The sequence below is a fragment of the Cyrtonyx montezumae genome, unplaced genomic scaffold, assembly GCF_038088225.1.
Source record: "Cyrtonyx montezumae isolate F1298 unplaced genomic scaffold, pur_monq_1.0 scaffold_58, whole genome shotgun sequence".
Lineage (NCBI taxonomy): Eukaryota > Metazoa > Chordata > Aves > Galliformes > Odontophoridae > Cyrtonyx > Cyrtonyx montezumae.
In genome coordinates, this window is record NW_027072065.1 from 236,489 (window position 1) to 253,733 (window position 17,245).

The 17,245-nt window shown below is 63.4% G+C and overlaps 7 protein-coding genes across 8 annotated transcripts in view; 2 read left to right on the forward strand and 5 right to left on the reverse strand.

Moving 5' to 3' along the window:
• The window catches only part of EZH1 (enhancer of zeste 1 polycomb repressive complex 2 subunit), a 53,215-nt gene extending 51,975 nt beyond the window's left edge, over positions 1–1,240 (forward strand). The window contains exon 21 of the transcript XR_010622970.1: positions 1,230–1,240. The gene's annotated coding sequence lies outside the window, so the exon portion shown is untranslated. The remainder of the gene's footprint in view (positions 1–1,229) is intronic.
• The window catches only part of TUBG1 (tubulin gamma 1), a 195,331-nt gene that overhangs the window by 15,008 nt on the left and 163,078 nt on the right, over positions 1–17,245 (reverse strand). The gene's annotated exons all lie outside the window — the stretch shown is intronic.
• On the forward strand, positions 1,296–3,207 carry PSMC3IP (PSMC3 interacting protein). The gene is made up of 8 exons (XM_065749175.1): positions 1,296–1,375; positions 1,457–1,560; positions 1,638–1,727; positions 1,793–1,904; positions 1,999–2,144; positions 2,350–2,403; positions 2,566–2,625; positions 2,722–3,207. The coding sequence occupies exons 1-8, from the start codon at positions 1,339–1,341 to the stop codon at positions 2,779–2,781; spliced, it is 663 nt and encodes a 220-aa protein (XP_065605247.1). The 5' UTR covers positions 1,296–1,338; the 3' UTR covers positions 2,782–3,207.
• Positions 4,512–7,281, reverse strand: MLX (MAX dimerization protein MLX). Of its 2 annotated transcripts, XM_065749173.1 has the most exons (8): positions 7,173–7,281; positions 6,989–7,025; positions 6,826–6,915; positions 6,634–6,740; positions 6,331–6,430; positions 6,051–6,150; positions 5,424–5,625; positions 4,512–5,054 (listed from the first exon to the last, which is right to left on the reverse strand). In XM_065749173.1, the coding sequence occupies exons 1-8, from the start codon at positions 7,215–7,217 to the stop codon at positions 4,998–5,000; spliced, it is 738 nt and encodes a 245-aa protein (XP_065605245.1). In that variant the 5' UTR covers positions 7,218–7,281; the 3' UTR covers positions 4,512–4,997. The 2 variants fall into 2 exon arrangements, with proteins under 2 accessions (XP_065605245.1, XP_065605244.1); XM_065749172.1 differs by having other exon boundaries at positions 4,512–5,625.
• Positions 7,603–10,778, reverse strand: COASY (Coenzyme A synthase). The gene is made up of 9 exons (XM_065749148.1): positions 10,177–10,778; positions 9,612–9,826; positions 9,406–9,537; positions 9,150–9,339; positions 8,983–9,047; positions 8,634–8,718; positions 8,017–8,114; positions 7,795–7,941; positions 7,603–7,711 (listed from the first exon to the last, which is right to left on the reverse strand). The coding sequence occupies exons 1-9, from the start codon at positions 10,763–10,765 to the stop codon at positions 7,643–7,645; spliced, it is 1,590 nt and encodes a 529-aa protein (XP_065605220.1). The 5' UTR covers positions 10,766–10,778; the 3' UTR covers positions 7,603–7,642.
• HSD17B1 (hydroxysteroid 17-beta dehydrogenase 1) lies at positions 11,034–12,522 on the reverse strand. Its single transcript, XM_065749165.1, is given in 6 exon segments — positions 11,034–11,241; positions 11,317–11,500; positions 11,570–11,663; positions 11,732–11,911; positions 12,103–12,308; positions 12,310–12,522. Coding segments are annotated over 6 exon segments (957 nt in total). The 5' UTR covers positions 12,432–12,522; the 3' UTR covers positions 11,034–11,070.
• On the reverse strand, positions 13,082–15,979 carry NAGLU (N-acetyl-alpha-glucosaminidase). The gene is made up of 6 exons (XM_065749137.1): positions 15,579–15,979; positions 15,270–15,417; positions 15,058–15,204; positions 14,881–14,966; positions 14,504–14,760; positions 13,082–14,398 (listed from the first exon to the last, which is right to left on the reverse strand). The coding sequence occupies exons 1-6, from the start codon at positions 15,977–15,979 to the stop codon at positions 13,182–13,184; spliced, it is 2,256 nt and encodes a 751-aa protein (XP_065605209.1). The 3' UTR covers positions 13,082–13,181.

Consider the following 17,245-nt stretch of genomic DNA (forward strand, 5'->3'; position numbering starts at 1 on the left):
ACAAACACCTTTCTCCTGTTGTGAATGTGATGGTGTACAGCCACAAATCTTTGTGACTTATTGACCACTCATCTCCAGTTCAAGCTTTCTAGTGATGCTATTTTGTACAAAACTTAATGGCAATAAGACATCTACTGTGAAGACTAGAATCCTGCAGAGAAAATCTACACGTGGCAGCTGTTCTTGTGTTGCTTTCTTAAAATACTGGACTAACAATTTGCTAAATATTTCCTGTGTTATTCCAGAACACTCTCAGCATGGACAGTAGCAATACTACGTTTCCCTTGACACTGCCTCCGAGAGAACTACTAGGGAGATATTTTCTGGAGGATGGAAGAAGATGTGGCCTGCTTGGCCAGCTTTGTTCTGGGCTTCTGAGACATCCTGCTGTTTCACACCTTTGTATAATTGAGAGCCCACAAGCAGGAGTTGAGTGGAGGACAGCAGCTCACGCCACACTGAGGAACTATTTGTGGTCACTTAAACAAACCAGCAACCCAGAGGGGAGAGACATTTTTAAGCTGGATTGCCTGAGCCTTCCAGACCTTTCTGAGTCATTGAGCTTTCCCATTGCTTTTTCTAAGCCATAGAAACTGATGCAGATCACATTTGTGCAGCAAACAACTTACCTCTTCAGGGAAACCCCCATGTATGTGCTTTTTTTTTTTTTTTGATCAAAATCTGCTTACCTGAAGGTGTTGGCCATACAGTGCTTGGACTGTCTACATACAAGGGAGCAGGTGATTTCTTCAGCCATGACTAAGGTGGAGGCTTTATTTTATACTAGTGTAAATCTTCATTTGGGCCCTGCGAGAACAAGCTGTCATCTGGTAAAATGCCAGCCTGCTTTGGAGTCTGAGGTGAAGAGCCCATCACAACCCCCGGACAGAGCTGAGTGATCAGCACTCACTTGTGGAAATAAAAGTTCTTGTTTCATTTTGGGATTCTTGTTTCATTCCGGGGGAGGGCTGTCCCATCGGAGCCTCCCCGGCTTCTCCTCCTCTGCCCCAGAGGTTCTGAGGGGGTCGGAGCTAGGCGGGGGGAGGTGGTCCTGGGCGGGGATCCGAGGGCAGCGGCTGTCCCGGGCAGAGCGCGGGGTTGGAGCTCAGGGCCGCACGACCCACGCGGTTCCCCTCGCTGGTTTCCCCCTCCCTTAAGGAGGGGAAAACCCGCGCGCGCTGAAGCGAAACGCGTCAGTCTCGGAGAGCCCTCGGAGCCGCGGTGCGGAGCGGCGGGACCGGAACCGCCACCGGGCGGGCCGGGACAGGAAGCACCGCGCTCGTCCCGTGCGTCGCGCCGGAAGTGCGTCACGCCATCTGAGCGGGACGCGGGAAGAGGATGAGTAAAGGGCGCGAGGGCCCCGCGGCGGGCGGCGGTGAGGGGGGGCGGGGGCGGGGGCGGACCGGACCGGGCCGCCGCTCCGAGCGGCCGCGGTGACAGCGGCAGTGTCCCTCAGGAGCCGCCGCTGTCCTGCTGCGCTACCTGCGGGAGCAGAACCGGCCGTACAGCGCCCAGGACGTCTTCGGGAACCTGCAGCGGGAGCACGGGCTGGGCAAGGCGGTGAGCGGACCTGGCGAGGCGCGGCGGGGCCGACGGCGCGGGGCCGACGGTGCGGGGCTGACGGCGCGCTCGCTTAGGCCGTGGTGAAGGCGCTGGAGCAGCTGGCGCAGCAGGGCCACATCCGCGAGAAGGCCTACGGCAAGCAGAAGGTGTACTTCGCCGACCAGGTGAGCCCCGGGCCCCGGCCGAGCCCCGCTCCCCTCGGCCCCGCTGAGCTCCCGCCCGCCCCCAGGAGCAGCTCCCGGCCGCCGGCGATGCGGAGCTCCGCGTGTTGGACGCGGACATCGCCGCGCGGTCCGCGGAGGTGCAGGCGCTGCTGCAGGGCTGCCGGCAGCTGGAGGCGGGTGAGTGCGGCCCCTACCCCCGCAGCACCGGCACCGCCCGCGGGCAGTGGCCCCGTGGTTGCCGGCCCTCCTGGTGATCGGCGCTGCCCTCCAGAGTTGAAGGACCTGAACAGCGCTATGACCACCCTGGACATGGCCCGTGAGATTGAGGAGCTGAGGAAAGACTGCGCCACTTACGCAGAGAAACTGGAGAGGGTCAAGTCTGTCACCAACCACGTAATGCCAGAAGAAAAAGAGAAGGTAAAGAGGTGGAGGAGGGCTGGGGAGGGAGGAATGCACAGATAGTCCCCATTGAGGCCGTTTGTAGCAAATGCTTGACTGCTTTACCCAGCCTGGCTGACCCCAGGGTGACAGCAGACTGCATTAGTCCCAGGCTTTGAGCTTACAGAAGCTCAGTGTGGTGGCTGCTGGCTGAGTTGTTCTCGCTTTGCCTTGCCTTTGGCAGGTCTGCAGTGAGCAGAAGCTGTACTGCAAGGAGTGGCGGAGGAGGAAGCGGATGGTAATGTGGAAGCCATTGAACATGGGGTTCTGGCATCCCTATGTATGGGATAACGTGGGAACAGCTGCGTTGGCTCCCTGTACGGGAGGCAGTCTCCCACAGCTGTGGCAGAAAGCTCAGCACCACTCCTACAAGTCTCATTGAACTTCTCTGACCTGCCAGGCGACTGAGCTGCTCGATGCCATCCTGGAGGGATACCCCAAAAGCAAGAAGCAGTTCTTTGTAAGTCCCACTACCTCTGCCTGTGTCCCAGGGCAGATGTGCCTGCTGTGCCAGAGGGCAGCTGATCTGCTACAGCAGCACTTTGTCCTTGAGTAGGAGGAAGTTGGAATAGAAACCGATGAGGACCATAATGTCACACCCCCAGCAGCTGTGTGAGGTGCAGATGGATGTCTTTGCTTTACAGAGAACCTGTTGCAGCAGAGCTGATGCTGAAATTCAGCTGTTGGGTTTGGGTTTTTTTTTCTTTTTTTCAGGACTTGGGCTTGTCTGGTATCTTTTTGTTTAAAACGCTTTGCCCCTGGAAGGGTAGTTAGAGAACTGACTCAGCAGTGGACACTTCCCTTTTTCACATGCCAAGGGAGTGTTGTTTTTGTTTTTGTTTTTACCTTTCAGTGCTGTTGGGTATCTTCACAGGGCAGTGGCTGGGCAGGTAGGAGCATGGTGTTTCAGTAAGAACAGGAAGGAAAAGCCTCAGAGAGATGATGAACTAGGTTCCATTATGGCCATTATTTCTGTTAACACATGGAGGAGACTGAGCTGTACATAAGACCGTGATGCATTAAACACCGTGCTTTTGTTTCATGTGTGCTCTGCTGCAGTGTCTGTGTTGAGAGGGCAGCAGGGATGGCCTTGGATGTGGTCCAGGGCACAGCAGCCCTGGCTGGTGGGGAAGACAAGAGCCAGGAGGGTGCTCTTGTGCTGGTAACGTGAATCACAGCTGCAGTGGTGGCTGGGCTGCTGGAGCCACGTGTCCATCTCTTACCTGACCCCAAGAAAGTTTCCAGGTACACAGCAACAGAAACAGCAGTCGTTAAAACATTCAGCAAAATTTATTTAATTATTTTTCATAATAGAAAAATACATCACTTTCATGTATGAGGTCTGTAAAAGTCCACATCTTCCTCACAAGGCAAGAGGTTGCATCTGAAGGAAATTATGCTGTGCCACAGGGCTGCTGACTGCTCTGTCCACCCACAACAGTATTCTTTCCATCACAAAGCAACACTGACCAGGGCCATGTCTGCCCCTGAACGTGTTAGCAGCTACGTGCAACACCACAGGGTCTGACTGCTCTTGGGCTTCTATTGTATTATAGTGAAAAGGTCACAGGGTTTGAAAAATAATTTAATATAAAAATCAACCCCACCAAAAGGCTTTTCTTCATTTAAGTCAGAGAGAAGCAATAACATAAACAATCTCAAGCTGCAGCAGTCAAATCAAGCACGTGGAGCTGAGAAACAGCATTACCTCATCTCCAGTGGAAATAAAATAAACAGCTGTTACTGTTGGAGTGGTAGCATGAACACTAGAGAACAAATCCTGCTGTATGTGCCAGTGCCACAGAGGATGATGCTGTCCAACACAGTCTCTGTGCTTGGGTAGTTGAACTATACTGACAGTAGCAGTGTATGGCAAGTTAGACACTGCAAAACTGGCACTGATAATACTCTGCAATGATTTCAGTGATCTATAAAATAAAATCAAGGCTGCTTACGTGTATATAAATATCTACACCCACATAAAACTATGGCGCTAAGGAAGAGCTGCGAGAACTCACAGTAGTGCTGTGCTGCAGCTACTGAACTACTCCCCTGTTCAGTATGGCCACATCACAACCTGGATAAAGGTGAAGGCAGGCACAATTCAGCACACACAGGGACAAGCAGGCAAAGACTGCAGAAGTTCGCTCCCTTTTCCCATCCCGGGGTGTTACGGTGATGACTGAAGAGGTCAGGACAGCGAGGCCCTGCACACTCCCTCAGCAGGAGAGCTCACAGCTGCTCCATGTAGGTACATCCCTGGCAGTCACACATTAACCCTTCTCTCAGTTCTCCTGGGCCTTCTCCAAAGCATCTACACAAGCTAAAAGCAAAAAAAAAAAAAAAAGCCTCTTTCTTTCCTAGGAGCTGCTTCAGAGGGAGGCATTGAAGGCCTGCGGCTGCAGAACTCTGCTCCCAATCTGCATTAGCAAAGGCCAACAGCTTTCAGCACTCTTATTTCCACCTGCTTCCAGGGTCAAAAGTGTTTCTATCAGATCTGAGGTTCCAGAGCAGATCTGTTTCACCTGTGGAGCTGCAGCCCTGGAGTCAGTGGCACAGGCAAACCCAACTGCAACACACCTGTCAGAGCTACAGACTGGCAACTTAAAAGATCTGTATTCAATATGCTTTTTTCTTTCCAAGTCCTTAGCAATATTTGGTAATGTTGACTGTGACAGTGCCTGTGGAGCAGAGATTTGTTTGCACAGCCGTGCTTTGGTTTTGCAGTCACAATAAATAACCAGAGAAGCTTTAAGGACAGCCACCAGGGAGATGGCCCAGCTCCCCTGGGCACCTGTCACTGTGTCAGGAGGTGTTCCAGTGAGGGAATGCTCAGTACAGCTGACTCTTCACCTGGTGCAGGACCCCGATGACGATGTCCCGTAGTGTCTGAGGCAGAGAGGAGACACAGTCAGTTGTTCAGGGGAGGAAAAGTCCTTCCCAGGCTCAATGTTACAGCTGGCACACCTGGTGCCAAAGACCACTGCACCCATACACGAAACGATCAGCTCTCTGTTCTTACACTGCAGGGCTCCAGGCAGTCACAGCACAAGGACCTGGCCCTGCCCGTGCAACTCAATCCTCTCAAAGGCTTCTTAATTCCCTCCAAACTTTTAGGTGTTTTAGGGACGTGCTGGGGAACAAGGATCCTCTTTCTGAACTCTGTTTTTCACTGCTTGGCTTTCATTATCAAACCAATCCAGCAGTGCACAACACTCTCTGCCCTTGCATCAGCCCACCCGTGTCTGCTGTACTCACGTGGGGCTTACAGTGCTCCTCAATCCAGCTGAAGACACATGCTGAGAGCTCCTGAAAACTCGTGACTGAGATGGAGGCATTAAAGGACTCAAAGAGGGAGTCCATAATGCCTTGGAAAACGTTGAATTTCACCTGGTCAGAGACCTGGTCCTTCCCCTCACTTGGGTTGTCCTGGTGAGCTTTTACAATCTGCTCATAGTTCCTGAAACAAAGCAAGAGCCAGGTTCAGTGCTACCATGAAGCCTCGAACTGCCCAGCTTCTGCACAACAGCAGGGGCAGAGGCTGCTGCAGTCACCGCCCACTGAATGCAGCCTCAGAAATGGAGAGGAGGACCAAGAACTTGCACAACACTCTTCAAATAAATAAATGCTGGGAAGCTGCAGCCTCTCCTGACACCAAAAGCAGGTTTGTTTTCTGACTTGAAACCATCTTACACTAAACTCAACCTACTGATCTGAGTCAGACTAACAAGCTCCTGGAGAAATGACAACAGCGGAGTGGTACAGTTTTGGTACAACCCCAGGGGCCAGGCTGCTTGCACGGCACTGAGCCCACCAACGGAGCTCTGCAGGAACGTGGGGAAAAAGAAGGAAGAGGAGAGCAGCAACCAGACAATTCTTGCTTACACTTTCATTATCTTCAAGGCCATCACATCTTTCCTGAGAGTGGAAACTTCCTCTTCTTGCTTCTTCTTTTCCTTGTGCAGGAACTGAATGTAATCAATGGCTGAGCACAAAAACACAGAGGAAGAAGTTGTGAGCGCACAAAGGCTCCTCAGATCTCCTCGAGGAGATGGAAGTGGCCATCACCTGAGCTCCCTGAGGCACTGTCACACCAGAGAGTCCCCACGTTGAGGTGCTTGGGGGCTTGAGAGCACGCCCTCCCACTCCCCACACCCAGACTCACTTTTCTGGAGAATGATGGCCTTGCTCAGCTTCTGGGAGCTGATGGAGAAGTCCTGCTGCTGGCAGGTGGGCACGATGGCCTGCAGGTCATCATAGCCTTTCTACAGGGAGCAGAACAGGGTCAGGTACACAGACTGTGACACTGGGCAGTCTGTGACTGGGACCCACATCCCAGCACCCTCCATGCAGCCACAAGTGGCTCCTGGCACACACGTGGCTCAGGGGAGCAGATCCAACACAAAACAAAGGCAGAAAGGCACAAGAAGACGGCAGCGCCGGGCGGGGCGGCAGCGCCGGGCGTTACCTTGATGGCATCGCGCCTCTTCTGCTCCGCCTGCGTGTGCGCCCGCCGCCGCTGATCTTTGTACGACTCCTTGTAGTGCTCCTGGGGGTAATCGCTGTCCTCATCGTCTGCGGAGAGAGAGCGGCGAGTGAGGGCGGCGCGGTCGGGGCCGCCCCTCCCGCGGCGCCGCGCGGTGCCCCCCCCGCCCCGTACCGGTGTTGGGTACGGAGGAGGCGCTGGTGGAGCCGATGCTGTTGGCGCGGGACACCACGCTGCCCTTCCGCGCGCCGTCCATGAAGAGCGCTGCGGGGAGAGAGAGAGCAACGCTCACAGCGGCGGCTCCGGGCGCCGCTCCCCCGCGCCCCGCGGCACCTACCCGGCTCCGGGCCATTGTCCCCGTACGCGGCGTCCACCTGCGGGCGGGGGGCGGCGGTCAGCGGGCGGGGCCGTGCGGGGCGGTACCCCCACCTCAATCCCCCCCCCCTCCCCGGGCCGCCCGCCGCCCCCACCTCAACCCTTCGCCCTCAGCCCGGCGCCGCCCGCCCCGCCTTCACCTTCACCTTCCCCCACGCTTCCTCCGCCGCGGCACCGGGCGGCTCCGCCATCTTCCCCCGCCCCGGTCACGTGAGCGCCGCGGGGGCCGCCGGGAAGCGCGGTCCTCCCGACCGCCGGGGGCGCTCCGCCGGGCCGAGCACCGCGCGCGGAGGGACGGGAGCGCGCGGAGCGCCGCGCGGCGCCGAGGGGGCCACGACGGTCGCGCGGGGACGGCCCCGAGCACTGCGCAGGGACGCAAACACCCACGGACACCGGGAAAGAGGAACCGCCCTTTAACCGTCTCTCAGCTGCGCGCTCACACTGTGCGGAACCGGGCGCGCCCCTCCGCGGCCGCGCGGGGTCCGTCCCCGTCCGGTTGGGCTCAGCCCTCGGGCGCGAGGAGCGGCGGCGGTCCCGCTCCCGTTCCGGCGCAGCGTGGGGTTCGGCCCCTCCGTGTCCGGGACGCGGTCGCGGCTCTTCCCCGTCCCGGCGGCGGTCAGGAGGAGGGCGGCCCCGCGGGCGCGCGGCTCAGGCGCTGCTGCAGGAGCTCCCACGCCTTCTCCACCTGCGCACGAAACGCCGTCTGTCCCTTTGCGCCGCTGCAGAGCTCCGCGTGCCCTCCGCTCCCCGCGCCGTCCCGCAGCTCACCTGCCTGCGGGTGACCTCGGGCTCCCAGAGCGTGCACAGCACCACGTGCGCCTGCTGCACCCTGCGGCTGTCGCTCATTTGGCTCCGCAGACGGCTGCGCGCGGCCTCCTCGCTCAGCCCGTCCCTGCTCACGATGCGCTTCACGGCCTGCGGGGACCACGAGGGGACGCTGCGCGCTCACGGGACGGCTGCGGCCAGCGGCGACCAACGGCTGTCACCCACCTCCTCCTCGGGGATGACGGTCACCCACACCTCGTGCACCATGTCCTGCCAGCCGGCCTCCAGCAGCACAGCAGCATCCAGCACGACCACAGCCTTTCCTGCGGAACGGGGCCGTTCCTCATCTACAGGGCAGCACGGGTGCTCCTTGGGGGCCGATCCGGCCACGCACAGTCACACCATCCCACTCAGGCAGCAGAGACCCTGCTGCCGTGCCACAGAACCTGACGTGTTAGGGGCAGCAGCAGGCAGTGGCTGCACGCCTGGTGTGTGCAGGTGCAGCCATCCGCCCATCAAGCTCCCAGCAGTGAAAATGGTTCTGCACACAGCATGCTTACTAAGGAGGCATTGAACCAAAAATGGATGTGGAGTAGCTTGGGAGAAAGAAGGCAATGTCCACTCCACTTCAGAACAGGAAGCTTGAATTACATCTGTCCCAGCTGCATGCCCAGCTGAGCACACGGATCTGCTCAGAAATGCACTCAGAGAAGTGAAAATCCCCAACAAAGAGCAGCTCTGAGTGTGGAAAATACTCCGGTGCTGCCCAAAGCAGCAGCTGCCCCAGAGCAGCACCGTGCACCTAATGCCCACGGCCGTGCTCTTCGGAGCCACCCCGTTACCTTCAGCTCCCGCCTCTCCGATCTGCTCCCTGACCATCCGCGCGATCTCGGGCCACACAATGTCTGTGAGGCTCTTCAGCTGCTCCTGGAAAGGAACCACAGTGGCACCAGAGGTCCTCCCAGAGGTGCCAGGGGTCCACAAGGGACATGCTTGGAAGGACAGAGGGGGCCGGGGCTGGGGGAGCAACAGCAGCTGCTGCCCGGGCTGTGCATTTTGCATGGCTGCTGATTTGCTATACCCTGCAGCAGCAGGAATGTGGCACCAGCTCAAAGGGCTGAAAATCAAAGCCTCAGCACAGAGTTCTCTGCTGAGGAGATTAAATATTGACATTCCCTGCGCTGCTTGTACCTGGTTTCCAAACACTTTTGCCCCGAGGACCTTCCTGTTAATCGTCCCATCTTCGTTCAAGATCTCTGTAAGACAGAGGGAGACGGTTTGGGGGCAGAGAGAATCCAGCTCACAGCTGCACAGCACCTCGTGGCGCAGCGCCGGTGCCACTGCTCACACAGCCCTACCTGCCCCGAACGCAGCCACCAGGCGCCCGTGGGCCGGGCTGCCGGGCAGGTACGCAGCGTGGCCCAGCGCGTCCGCGTCGATGAGGAACGCTCCCATCCGCCCCAGGCGCTGCGCAATGGAGGTCTTGCCACTCCCACTGCCCCCAGTCAGACCGATGATGTAGGGGGAGGGGGGGAGCGTGGGGCTGTCCTAGGGAAGGAGGGGTCAGACAGGGGCTGGTCCTGCAGCCCCCAGCCCCCAGCAGGCTCCCCCTACCCGTGGGGGCCGCAGCAGTGTGCCGAGCAGCCGCTGTCTCAGGCTGGAGGAGCTGATCTTCTCCTCCTCGTTGTGGCCGTGGTGGGGGTCCTCCATCAGCTCAATCTCAAAGAGCTCCAGTGCAGCGAGGCCCTGCCAGGAGGGGACACCACTGAGCCCCCACCCACGTAACCACGGGGCCCAGAGGTCTCAGCCCCCCCAGTTACGTTCTCGATCCTCTTCTTGTTCACGGCCTCCCCACCCCTGCGCGTCTCCTCGCTGACAACAATGCAGCGCAGCTCCGGGTCTGTGACTGCGGGGCCATAGGGGTCGCCCAAGGGTACGATGTCATACAGCACTGAGGGCTTCACGTCCGCCAGGAACTCGCGCAGTTTGGCTGCCCGCATTTCATAGGGCTCGATCAGCTCCCGCAGGACTTTGTCTGCAGCAGTGTGCGTCGATGGAGAACAGAGAGCAGGAGAGCAAGCAGTTCTACGGTAGGAACCCTCCAGGGCTACCCCACCACCACCGCTCCCGCTCTGCCTACAGGGCCCTGGGCGGTGGGGAAGCAGCTGCAGGGCCTGGGCTGTCCCCATCATCAGTTCCCACCGCCGGTGCTTCCCCACATCCCCTCCCTCAGCATTCCCCGAGCACTCTGAGCTGCCCGGACGCTTTCCAGAGCCCCTCCGCCCCTTCTGCGGTCCCATCCCGTTTCCCACGAGCACAGTGCTGTGCCATCCGCACCCTCTCCCCACCGCCCGCGCCCCCTCCCCCCCTCCCCTCGGCACTCACGGCGCAGCAGTTCCCCGTCGGCCACCCCGACCAGCAGCCGCCGCCGTGCCAGCAGGCAGCAGGTGCTGAGCAGCAGCCGGTGGGCGCCGTGCAGCCGATCGAAGGTGCCGCCGACCGCCACGTCGGGGTACGCGGGCAGCTCCGCGCCGCAGCCGTCGGGCGGCACCTCGGGGCCGTCGGAGCCGCTCAGCAGCAGCGCGGGCAGCTCGGGCGGGCAGCCGTAGGCGGCGGCGGCCAGCTCCCGCAAAGCCACCCGCACCGGCCCCGCGTCGCCCGCCCCGCCGTCGGCCAGCAGGACGCGGGGCGGCCGCGCCAGGCGGTGACCGTGGCTCAGCAACACCCGCACGTCCAACCCCCGGTGCGCCGCCGCCGCCGCGTACAGCGCGGCCAAAGCGCGGAGCAGAGCGGCGGCGGGCGGGGGGGCGGCGGGGCGCGGCGCGGGGCCGTCCAGGCGCAGCCCCGGCTGAAGGTGCACGTAGAGCGGCCCCGTCACCACTCCCGCCGCCTCCGCCAGCGCCGCCGCCGCCCGCCGCGGTAACGCGCCCAGCGGGGCCGTCAGCACCAGCAGCCCCGACGGGAACGGCGCCATGGCACCGCCGGAAGACCGCGCCGACACCGACCGCGTCACGGCCCCTCCCCCCGCCCCGCCCCCCGCCGCCCTGGGCCGGGCTTCGGAGCCGGGGAGCGGCGCGGCCGCCGCAGAGATGGGGGTGGGATTGGGGAGCGCCGGCTCCGGTACGGAGCCCACAGTCCCAGTAGCGCCCGTCGGACAGCTCCGATGCCACCCTCAGCCCCGGTGCCGCCCCCCCGTGCCCAATCCCCGTCCCACAGCAAGAGGCCGCGCCGGAGCCGTGGGCACGAGGGTTTATTGCCGGGGCCGTCCCGGGGCCGCGCTCACGGCCGCTCCTCGGCGGCTTCACCGGGGCCGAAGACGAAGTCGTGCATGGCCCGCACGTACTCGGCGCCGTCGGGGCCGCCCGGCCTCAGCCGCGCCAGCGGGGCCGGGAGCTGCGTGGCGATGCAGCGCAGCGGCGGCTGTGGGGCGGCGATGACGTCCAGGAACACCTGCACCGCGGCACGGCTCAGCTCTCACCGCACCCCGCGCGCCCCACGGCCCCGCCCGGCGCCCGCCCCGCGCACCTGCACGACCTCATCCACCTCCTGGGCCGCGTGGAGGAGCACCCGCGCGCAGTGCTGCAGATAACGGCGGTACAGCCGCTGCGTCTCAGCGTCCAACGCCCGCAGCTCGTGGCCCTCGGGGTCGGCGCGCCGCGCGTTGTCCATGAAGGCGGTGTGCACCGGGCCGCACTCCACCAGCGTCACACTACGGGAGAGCAGCCCCCGTGGGCTCACCGCCCGCTGTGGGTCCCGCACCCCGCCCCGCGGCACTCACTGGATGTCGAAGGGCCGCAGAACAATGGCCAGGCTCTCGCACAGCCCCTCCAGCGCGAACTTGCTGGCGCAGTACACGGCGTTGAAGGGCATCCCTGGGGCGGAGCGGCAGCTGAGAGCCGTGTCCCCCCCCCCGCAGCCCCGCGGGCGGCCCCGCGCCCACCTCGCAGCCCCCCGACGCTGCTGGACACGACGATGCGTCCGGCACGGCGCTGCTTCATGGCGGGCAGGAAGGCCTGGATGGTGCGCACGGCGCCGAAGACGTTCACCTCGAACACTGCTCTCATGGCCTGATCCGAGCACAGCTCCAGGGGGCCCAGCAGACCCACCCCCGCGTTGCACACTGTGGGGCACAGCAGCACCACTGAGCGGGCGTCGTGTACCCCCAGCACTGCTTTGGATATGGGGACGTGGGAACGCAACGCCGATCCCTCTCTCTGCACCCCAGCGCTGCGGGGACCCCCAGGCCCACCCGGGCACCCGCTCCCCGGCAGTGCCCGGGAAAAGACACCGACCACCGAGGGACGGCCGTACCCAGCACGTCCAGGCGCTGCCCCCGCATGCAGTGCACGGCCGCGGCCAACGAGCGCGGGTCGCTGACGTCCAACTGCAGCAGCTCCAGCGTGTCAGGGCAGCGGCCCCCCAGGCGCTCCAGCAGCCGCTCGCCCTTGGCCAGGTCGCGCATAGTGGCGAACACTGCGGAGAGAGCGCGGCCGTGCTGTGCCCCGCAGCGCCGGGACCCCCACCCACAGCGTCAGCCCTTTACCTTTGAACCTGCGGGCAGCGTCGGCCGCGAGCCGCACCGCCAGCCCCAGCCCGATGCCCGAGGAGCAGCCGGTGATCAGCACCGTGGTCTTCTCCATGGGCACCGCGGCTCTGTCCGTGGCCGGCAGTGCTGGGCTCGGGGCTGTGTGGTTCTTAAAGGCTGGGCTGCCTCCCCCCGGCCCGCCGTGTTGTGTCTGCCCGCTTATCTCAAGGCCCCACAGCTGCGGTGATAAGGACCCCCCGGCCCTGCACCAGCCCGGGATGGCCCCGAGCTGCCCCGCGTCCCTAAGACCACCCGCGTTCCCGCTGTGCAGAGCTTCCCTTGAGAGCTGCTCCCTGAAGCTCTTGAAACAAACTGCATCCTGGGGAGCAGCAGAGACAGACACAGAGGAGCCCAACAGCACCGAGCGCCCAGGGCTTTAATAGCCCTTCACGAGGACCCCCAGCACTGGGAGGAAGAGGCAGAGGAAGTCCCACTATGGGGAGCCTGGCAGAGTCTCTTTCAATACAAAGGCACTGTGTGTGGCTGGGGTGGCCCTTGGGGCAATCTCCAACCTCTGCCAGCCCCTGCTCAGGCACCACCAGCTCCCGGTGGGGCAGCAGAGCCCTACTCCTGTGCCTCCACGCTCTGTGGGCAGCCCAGCTCGGGGCAGGCTGGGTGCCGGCGGGGCCAAGCGGGTCTCTGCTCTGCAACAGCTGCTGGGGCTCTTCCCATCCCCTGGGATGCTGTCTGCTCCCACTGGCGCTCAGCACCTTCATTCTGGAGTCACCGGGATGCAGCGCTCAGGCGTGGGGCTGTGGGGTCTCTGCCCACCTCCTGGGGGGGCCCTGAGCGGCACAGCCCCACATCACGGGGGCCCGTCCCGGCCCCGCTGTGCGGCACTGGGGTAGTACTTGAGGAAGATCTTCCTGGCAATCTCCAGCGTGTCGCCAACGGGCGTCGCGGGGTAGCGCTTCTTACTGTACACAAAGCCCCTCTCCACTTGGAAGACAGCCTGGTTGAACTGCTCCTGGTGGAAGGGGCTGCCCGTGTTCAGGCTCTCCACCAGCAGAGAGACAAAGAGGCTCCAGCGCACCCCATAATAATCCAGCACCAGCCCCGCCAGCTGCTTGTTGGCGTAGTCCAGGATGTTCCCGCTGGGCCCCCACAGCGTCACCTGGTCGCGGGCGTTGCGCTCGTACAGCTCGGCCTCGCGCTCGGAGGCGGCGGTGCCGCGGGCGGCCTGCAGCCCCCGGCCCAGCAGGAAGAGGCGCTGGGAGCCCAGCAGCGCGTCCAGCTCGGGCAGCAGGTCGTACAGCAGCACGCCGCCGGCCGCCAGCAGCTCGGGCAGCGCGCGGCGCTGGAAGGCAGCGCGGATGCGCTCGTAGTAATCGCCCACCAACTGCTGCACCGCCTGCCGCGTCACATCGGCCACGTCGTAGCGGAAGGCCGGGCTGGAGCCCAGCTCGGTGCCGGCGCTCAGCAGCAGCCTCCAGGCCTCGTAGACGTCGCTGGCGTTGTACCAGAGCTGTGTGTCCATGTGCAGGGACGGGCGGTGCACCAGAGGGCTGCGGTTGTGGTTGACGCAGGCGCCGCTGCAGTTGTAGACGCTGCGCAGCAGCAGCTGCCACGCGGCGCTGGCGGCCGCGCTGGGGGCTCCGTAGCGGCGCCGGGCGTAGCGGGACACCCACGCGTGGAGGTCCAGGGGCTCCTGGCGCCAGCCCAGCTCGTTCATCAGCTCGTACACCACGTCGTTCTGCTCGATGCCCTCGGGCGCCAGCCCCGTGCCCACCATGGTGGAGTTGGGGAAGCGCCGTGCCACAAAAGGGCCGCGGTTGATGGACTCCACGGCGCCGAAGAGGCCGTGGTTGCCGCCAAAGTTGTGCAGCATGCACCAGATGAAGGGCTGCCCGTAAAAGGACTCAGTCCACTCGTAGACGGGCTTGGACTCAGCGAACAGGTCGAGGACGATCATGCGGCCCAGGGGCACAGCACGCAGCACCGCCTGCACCTGCGGTGGCCGCCAGAAGGTTGGCTGGTGCTGGAAGAGCCACCCCTGCATCAGCCACTGCGCCTCGGGATCCGCTGCGGGCAGACAGCGAGGTGAGCACTGCAGCCACGGTCCCGCTGCCAGCTGCTATGGGGACACGGGGCCTCAGGTCAGCACTGCACGGCCCCACACCGACCCACCTCCCGTCATGGCCCTGAAGACGGCGCTGCTGATGCCCGCCAGGTACGCGGGGTCAGAGGACAGCGGGCTCATCTCGTTGAAGGTGTCGGCACTGTAGATGTGGTCAGTGCCAAATTCCTTGATTAACTCCTTCAGGAAGAGCGTCCCGATCACCTGGAACATGGGCTCCTCGGGGGACAGCAGGTAGGCACAGGAGAGAGTGCAGTCAAAGTGGCTCCAGCTCCCAAGGCGCGTGGCATTGATGCGCGGGAAGACCCTGATCAGGGACAGGGATGGCAATGGCAGCGGGACGGGGCCTGGGGCCTCACAGAGGAGCTGCAGGGCCCTGAAGGGCGCAGGGCTGGGACCCAGAGCAGCCACCCATAGTCACGCTTACCGAAGAACCCCCCGTGGCACGTGGCCTGCGAAGGCCGGCAGCACCGTGGTCATCCCCAGCGAGCGCATCCGCTCCACGATCCTGTACTGAGGGAGGGAGAGCGGGGAGAGGAGCCCCGTGCCCTGAACAGGGCCGGGAAACCAGGGCGGGGATCCCGGGGATCCCACCCCCCCGTACCTGCAGGTACAGCTGCTGGAGGTGCCAGGCACGTGGCAGCGGCCCGGCCCAGCCGTGCAGGTTCCCCATGCGGTTCCACGCCAGGAACGCCGGCCCCGTGAAGTGGGCGTCGATCTCGCTCTGGTTCAGCCCCAGCACACGGTACACCTGCACGGCCCCGCATCAGCCCCGCACGGCACGCCGGGCCCCACACCCACCCGCCCCGCACCCACCCGCTGCCACACGGCCTCCTGCCCGGCGAAGGCGGGCGCCAGGTTGATGCCGCTCAGCGCCATCCAGTCGATCTCGCGCTCCCAGCGCGCCCAGTCCCACCAGGCGTACGAGTAGCTCTGGGCACAGACGTTCTGGTAGTAGCGGTACCTGAGGGGCGTGGGGGGAACGGTTCGCGCCGCGCTGATGGGGGCGCGCGGTGCCCACGCGGGGACCGTGACACGGACGTGGGGATGGGGCCACGAAGACCCCCGGAGCCCCAGAAGCGGGGGAGGCCTCGCGGTGCCGATCCGGCCCCGCTCCGCCGGTACCTGTTGGGGGTGGCGGCGCGGATCTCGGTCTGTAACCGCGGCAGAGGGTCGGGCAGACGGAGCTGCACCCCGGACCACGAGACGTGGCAGCCGCAGAAGTCCCGCAGGTACCGGTAGAGGCCGGCGGCGGCCGCCACGCCGCTGGAGCCCGTCACGGCCACGGCCACGGCGCTGCCGGGCGGGGAGCGCAGACGGTACACGTCCGGCCCGCCCGCCGCCAACGCCGCGTCCACCGACAGCGCCACAGCGGAGGCCCCGGAGCCCAGCAGGCGCCGCGCCAGCGCCCGCACCGCCGCCTCCTGCCGCGCGTCCCCCGCCCGTCCCCGCAGCTCAGGGGGCAGCGGAGCCCGCGCGGCCGCCAACGCCGCCAACACCGCGAACACCCGCAGCGACACCGCCATGGCCGCGCCGCACGCTCCGGGCCGCGCCGCGCTCTGCCAATCCACGCCGCCGGCGGAGGGGGGCGGGGCCACAGAGAGCCAATCAGCGACCGCTGGTGGGTGGGACTAATTTGGGTGGGGCGGATCGGGGGCGTGGCCGTTCGGATGGGCGGAGCTTGGTGAGCCCTCCCCCGCGGCCGGAAGGGGGCGCTATGCCACCGGGAGCCGCGCGCCACGTGGGTTTGGGCCGAGGCCCCGCGCCGCCCACGGCGCCACTGCGGCTGCGCGAGAGCGGAGATGGGGGGGAAGCGGCGCCCGAGAGCGGGAGGGGCCGACGCTCGTGGGTAGCGTGGGAAGGACGGGCAGCCCGCAGCCCCTTACCCTCCCACCCCCTTCCCCCGCACACGGTATCGCTCCGGGGCAGCTCCGCAGGGACGGCCGCGGACCCGCAGCTGCTGTCGCAGCGCCCGCGGAGCACGAAGAGCCCACAGCGTTGTGCAGTGCAGCGCCTTTAATGCACAGTGACCGCCTTCAACGCGTACAGATCCGCATTCGCGCCGGGGGGGCCTCGCGCTGTAGCCCCCACTCGCCCATACCCCATCGCTGTCCCCGTGCATCGCAAGGGCGCTCCGCACGCGCTGCAGGAGATGCGTGCACCTCTCCCGCTGCTCAATTCCAGGCCGCGACGATTTGTGTTGTTATTCTATTCTGTTCACACACAATACTGCAACAACAAATACTGACACAGTCACACACAGCACAACACAGCACAGCACTGCACCGACACCGGGGAGGAGGGGACTCACAGCGTGCACAGGAGAAAAAGCAGCAAGAGAAGTCTGCAGTGGGGGGAGCGGAGCCGCACTGCCCCGGGCACCGCTCCGCACAGCGGGGCAGCCCGGAGCTGCCCGGCAGCTGAAACGCACGGAGGTGGAAGAGGAGGAGGGGGAGCAGCACTCCCCGCACCGCCACTGCCCCTCCTGTGCTCACACGCGGAGGAATCGCACACATTCCCGCAGCATTTCTTTTGCTGAGCACGAAGCTGTAGGGAAGTACTGTGCCCCTTCTCCGTGCACTCCTGTGCCCACTCAGATACAGCTGCGTTTTCTCACGGTACCCTGATAGACCTGCCAGGAAATTCACAGCACGAGCAGCACAGTCACACCGAGCTGACACGCCATGCAGAGTATCAGTGGTAAACTTAAGGAAAAAGTTTCTTTGATCAAATGTCACTCATTATCCAGGGATGGCAAAGCTCGTGGCTTTCAGACCCCATGGTAACACTCA